Source organism: Triticum dicoccoides, chromosome 3B (assembly GCF_002162155.2).
Source record: "Triticum dicoccoides isolate Atlit2015 ecotype Zavitan chromosome 3B, WEW_v2.0, whole genome shotgun sequence".
Taxonomy (NCBI): domain Eukaryota; kingdom Viridiplantae; phylum Streptophyta; class Magnoliopsida; order Poales; family Poaceae; genus Triticum; species Triticum dicoccoides.
In genome coordinates, this window is record NC_041385.1 from 168,426,982 (window position 1) to 168,433,055 (window position 6,074).

A 6,074-nucleotide genomic window follows, 5' to 3' on the forward strand; every position below is an offset into this window, starting at 1 on the left:
CCCACCCTTGTGGACAGGGTGTGGGCCCCCTGACATTGATTCTTTTGCCGGTATTTTTTATTAATTTCAAAAATGACTTTTATGGAGTTTCAGGACTTTTGGAGTTGTGCAGAAGAGGTCTCTAATATTTGCTCCTTTTCCAGCCAAGAATCCCAGCTGCCGGCATTCTCCCTCTTCATGTAAACCTTGTAAAATAAGAGAGAATAGGCATAAGTATTGTGATATAACGTGTAATAATAGCCCATAATGCAATAAATATCAATATAGAAGCATGATGCAAAATGGATGTATCAGTAGGCCACAAACCCCTAATGTATACTGCCTTTGTTCCTTCCTCTTCCCCTTACCCGGGTCGCCGCCATCAACGAAGAAGGTAGGATTTGCAATTTCATATGCTAAAGGCTCATAATCGATCCCACTTTACTAATATCACACATGTTTGGTCCCAATCAATTCCACCCTCCCCTCTACGTGATGTGAACCCCCCAAGTCTATGATGACCATGCCTACTCGGGTGTCCTCATAGAATCCATGGAGGGGCTATGGCTATTCTGCTAAAATGTGTCTTCTTCGCCAAAGGTTTCCTACTACCCGTTATGCTCGGTACAGTAAGTTCAAACTCGAAGGAAACACAAAAAAGTTGCTTCATAGTTGATTTACTTAAACTTCCATCCACCTATTTTCTTCATGGATTTGTTCCTATGTAGCCATCCAAATGTTAGGTTGGTTCATTATCCCGAACAATGCTTGCAAAAATCGAATGTTCAAATAACTTGTTTGCTTTATATCCCGAATACAATCAGGAATTTCTTATAAGTATATACTTCAATTATTCTACGATTATATACAGAGAGAGAGAGAGACTTTTTTTCCAGTGTCTTGAATAAAAGGCCTTGTATTCCAATCTCGTCGTAAACTCTGAAATCTTAGGACCGACCCCAGCTTGACATGGCACCAAGGAGGTAAAATTGGCTGATTGGGTAGCTTAAAATCGTTGTGAATCTCTACAACTCACACTAAGCTAGGATAAGTATGGCCTCCTCTCGCAATTCGTGAATGTTAGACACATGATGATTGAGTGTAAGTTTAGCTTGTCCGGGTCGAAATTAGAGTAGTATATTTTATTGTGAGGGTATTACCAAAGACTAAAGAAGTAGACTTTTTTTCCTTCTTTTCTAAAAAAAAAACTTTAGGATAAATTCCAATTTGTACCCTATGTTTCTGTATTTTGGATAGGAATTGTCACATTTAAAGATTTTCATCAAGATTACCTCATTTGGGGAAGCCACATTTTACCCTTTTTAGTTTTTAGCACATTTATATCATGTGGGTCCTAGCAGTTGGCGTGCCAATTCGACGGATTTCCTCTACAACTTGTTTCTTCCACGCACCCGAGAAAATCTTTAGAGTTCTAGAATGAATCATAGTGTATATGTGAATTTCTCACTGTACGTTGTATGTAACATATACCTACAATCAGAGCATGCAATATATAAATTTATTTTTCAAAACGAAGACATGAAGCGTATAAATTGACTACAAATTTAGAATGTACAAATCATCTTGCCAGAGAGAAACTTGTCTTTGACATGGTATGTTGATGTCTGCCACACAACTACACTATGTCTAGGTGTGTATGGGATTTAGTCGAGGATGACATCATATCGTTTATTTGCATAGTTCAAGAACCAATGACAAAGGATTGGCTTTTCACTGTCATGGAAGCTTTGAGCATGAAATCATGGACACGCGTCCTTGTCATGCTTTGGGCTATATTGTATCCGAGAAGGAGATTAATCCATGTGGGCGAACATCAAAGCTGTTCGCCAGCTATTTTTGGAGAGAACTTGACCTAGTTCAAGACAGTGTGAAAGTGACCAGGGGAGGGGCGCTTGTTGCCAATGTTCAGAATTGGATTGCACTACCGTTGGGATTAGTGAAGATCAATATCCATGTGGCGGTGAGAAAAGGAGGTGGGTCTAGGGTAGTGGTTGCAATCTGTAGGACCATCAATGGCGCGTTCATTGGGGCCTCGTCCATCACCATCGTGGGTTGCTTCGATCCGACAATGCTCTAGGCCATGATGCGCAAGGAGGCGCTTGCTCTCACTATGAATTAGGGTGTTATGCATGTGTGGCGTTGCCTCAAATTGCCTTCAGGTCATTCAGAACCTCAAGTGACCGTTTCTGGGCTCATACGGTCATATTGACTATTGTTTGGGAGACAGAGGCATCAACAGCAGTTCACAATGACATCCATCCATCATGAAAATCGAAGCAACAAAGAGATCACAACCTCGCACGTTCTTTGACCTTGCTTCTTACGAGATGTCAATTTTGGTTTGATGAACTACCTTCGGGTTTATGCATTGCTGTCGATTTTAGTTTGATCAGATTTTGAACTAAAACCATGACATTTATTTCAAATTTGACGAAGTATAGTACGTATGTGATAGTGCGAGTTTGTTCCCTAAAAAAATACGAGTTTGGTACTACTTTCGATCAATCTTAGTTTAAAACTGCGACACTTATTTTGAATTAGATGGAGTATTTAAAAAACAATCCATCGTAGCAAAAAAATGTAGTGAAAAAAACAAAAAGGTCCACCGGTTGGCTGACACGAGTCCAAGACCGGAAGATCCAAGCGCAGGAGCGAGAGGGTGAGAGAGAGAGTGCGCAATCTACACAGCCGCAAAAACCCAATGACGAGGGCGTAGCTGTCGGAGCGTGACGCGCGGGAGTGGGGAGTCCAAGTGCAACGAAAAAGAGCCATGCACGCATGCACATCTTCTCGGCCCGGTCGAGCCTCTCGTGATTGCGCACTCCTTGTTTCTTCCTTTTTTTTCTTCATGCAACGCACGGCACGTCGGTACGTACTTACCCGCTTTGCTTGGCCTAGGGTGGCTGGGCAGTTCTGTGGATATCGTCGCGCACAGTGCGGCGGTATGTGGTACAGTCACACCACAGTGCCCGTGATCGATCACTTGCTTTGCTGTGAAGAATTTCATTTTGGTTTCTCCAAATCTTGTTTTTATCGTCGAAAGACATGTTCACTTCACTACTTGTTTAGGGTCAGAAGAGAGGAATGCCCATATACTTTTGGTTGATATAACTGTCTTTCTACTTGTACTAGCATTTGTGTATGATCTGCCGTATGTGGGGGATTACTGGCAGTTATTATTATTTTCTAAGAAAATGTGTCTTTCTCTAACAGTTTTAAGTCTCGGTGCAATCGTAGTTCTTCACGCACGCATCATTTCCACCATGTCTCGCTCTTGATCCTGGAGAGGACAGGAAGTGACCAGCGCGACAGATCCGTTAGTGTCGATTGCAACACACTGCAAGTTGCAACCATGCACGAATGCAGTGGCGGAGCTAGCGAGATATTACTGAGGGGGCAAATAGCCAAATATAATTGTCTGGAGGGGTCATATATTGTATTTATCTTAACTTGTGTCATCCTAAACAATGTTTCTTCACAAAATATTCTTAGGCTGGGGGGCCATGGCACCTGCAGCATAACAAATAGCTCCGCCAGTGCACGAATGGTGTTCTCTTGCAATTCAGTCTCGAAGTAGGATTATTACTCGTGGCCCAGAAAATTCGAGCAAGTCCATCAACTTACTATCTGCACAAATGTCTATCACGATGACCAAGTGTAACAGTCGTTCTTCATCGTGGAGACTGGAGAGGACAAGTAGTAACCAGCCTGCGACTTTCAATAGTTTGGAGATGAAAAATAAAAGCAATGGTACCACTGAAAGTTGAGACCATGCATGCATAAATAACGGGCTTATGTCTTTCCAATTAAGATTTTTCGCGTACCACAAACACTAGCTACTACTCCAGCCTACTGCTACTGCTATTTTTTTTTAAATACGGTACAAACGCAAGCATTTATATACATACGTATACACTTATCCCTAAATGCGAGCATCATCATTTAAACCCTGGTGGGCTGGAATACCATAATCCCTCTAATCATTCAATCACGGATTGGTTCGCGCTGCTACTGCTACTAGTATATAGGGCCTGTTTGGTTTCAAATAAGTCACCAACTTATAAGTCGAAAAGTAAAAAAAGTGACTTATTTTGCCAAACAGACCCGACTTATAAGTCACTCCGACTTATAAGTCATAAGTTGCTCCACCCCAACTTAAAACTTATAAATCACCTCCTTTTGCATGGGTCCCGCCACTTGCATGATGTTGATTGGTGTGGAAAGGTATGGAAAGGTGACTTATAAGTCAGGTGACTTATTGGAACCAAACATGCCCTAAGTCATAAGTTGCTCCACCCCAACTTAAAACTTATAAATCATCCCTTTTTGCGTGGGCCCCACCACCTGCATGATGTTGATTGGTGTAGGAAGGTGTGTTAGGTGACTTAGCCAGGTGACAACCAAACAAATGTGACTTATAAGTCACTGGTTTTAAGTCACCGGACTTATAAGTCAGGTGACTTATTGGAACCAAACAGGCCCATAATTACTCGTGGATAAGAAAATTCGAGCAGGTCGATCAGGTAGCTCTGCCACCTTCCCAAGCTACATTAAGATCTCGCTGACGGGTCACGAGCATGAGACGTTGAGGCCAGCTAGCTCAGCACTAGCTGAACCAAGTAACCGTTAGCTAATCGTAGCCATAGGAATGTTGAGAGATCTACGGCTTCCAGGTGATCCCTCTCGCCTTCTTAATTATGAATGTCACGAGCAGAGACGAGGCACCGACTCGTCCGCTCCACACGTATCGGCGGCGCTCCGTGAGCGGCGAGGTGGATGCATACGTACCCTATCCCTCGACGGTATAAAAAGCTCGCCCCCTCCTTCACATTGATATTCAACTCGCACTTGCAATCTGTCAGAGTTCACTAGCTGCTATACATCAGCTGCTTGATAATCTGCCAGAGCTTTCCACTTAGTTTGCGGTTGGTTTCTTGCATCAAGGGTAGCTTAGCTGCTTAGCTAGATCGATGGCGCCTAATGGTGACGCGGCGGTGGCGGCGGCGGCGGAGGCGGTGCCGATGGGGCGGCCGAGGCAGCAGCCGAAGCCACGGAGGATCTCGATGGAGGGGCTCCAGCGCGCCATGTCCGACCTGGCCCTGGAGTTCACCAAGAAGGCGGCCGTGTTGGACGCGGCGGCCAAACTGCCGGCGGTGTCGGAGCAGGTGGACGACGCGCGCTGCGAGTGCTGCGGCATGACGGAGGAGTGCTCGGCCGAGTACGTGCGGCGCGTGCGGGAGCGGTACTGCGGGCGGTGGGTGTGCGGGCTGTGCGCGGCGGCGGTGACCGACGAGGCGGACAGGAGCCGGAGCACGACGGAGGAGGCGCTGGCTGCGCACATCGCCGTGTGCGGGCGGTTCAACCGCCTGGGGCGCGCCAACCCGGTGCTCATGCAGACGGAGGCCATGAGGGAGATCTTCAGGAAGAGGGGCAAGTCCAACAGCCCCAGGGACAGCGCAAATGCCGGTGGCCTCACCAGGAGCTCCAGCTGCATGTCTGCCATCACCAAGGACCTCATGAAATAGTCAAGGAGTATCCGACCTCTTTTTCAGCCGGCGGACGCAAGAGGATCGTGAAATATATATATCTCATCTCATAAAGCTACTCCGTCCGTTCCGATTTACTCGTCCTGGTTTTAGTTCAAATTTAAACTAAAATCACGACAAGTAAATCAAAATGGAGGGAGTATGTATGTATGTACATACAGCTGAAGCTCAGTGTGGAATCGTCAGTGGTATATGCTGCATGATATTAGTATAAGGTTTAGCTAAAGAAAGAAAAAAAAATCAGTATTAGTAAAGGGCTCGTTCAAAACGAAGAAAATTGGGAGTACCTAGAACTCATCTAGATGAGATATAATTTGGTCTCATTCACTTTGTAAATAAGAAGAAATACAACTCACGTCAGCAACACGCATCTTATAGCATCACATTCAATGGCTATAAAAGGTGAATGAGACCAAATTATATCTCATCTACTCCCTCCGTTCCAAAATAGATGACCCAACTTTATACTAGCTTTAGTACAAAGTTGGGTCATCTATTTTGGAACGGAGGGAGTAGATGAGTTCTAGC

At 44.8% G+C, this 6,074-nt stretch overlaps 1 protein-coding gene across 1 annotated transcript; it reads left to right on the forward strand.

The window, feature by feature from the left end:
* The first annotated feature begins 4,768 nt into the window (after nucleotides 1–4,768).
* LOC119281064 lies at nucleotides 4,769–5,814 on the forward strand. Its single transcript, XM_037561704.1, has one exon. It carries the CDS (start codon nucleotides 4,971–4,973, stop codon nucleotides 5,523–5,525), a length of 555 nt encoding a protein of 184 aa, XP_037417601.1. The 5' UTR covers nucleotides 4,769–4,970; the 3' UTR covers nucleotides 5,526–5,814.
* The last annotated feature ends 260 nt before the right edge of the window (nucleotides 5,815–6,074 follow it).

Coding starts and splice junctions, on each gene's coding strand:
- LOC119281064 (XM_037561704.1), top strand. CDS start 4,971: ATGGCGCCTAATGGTGACGCGGCGGTGGCGGCGGCGGCGGAGGCGGTG.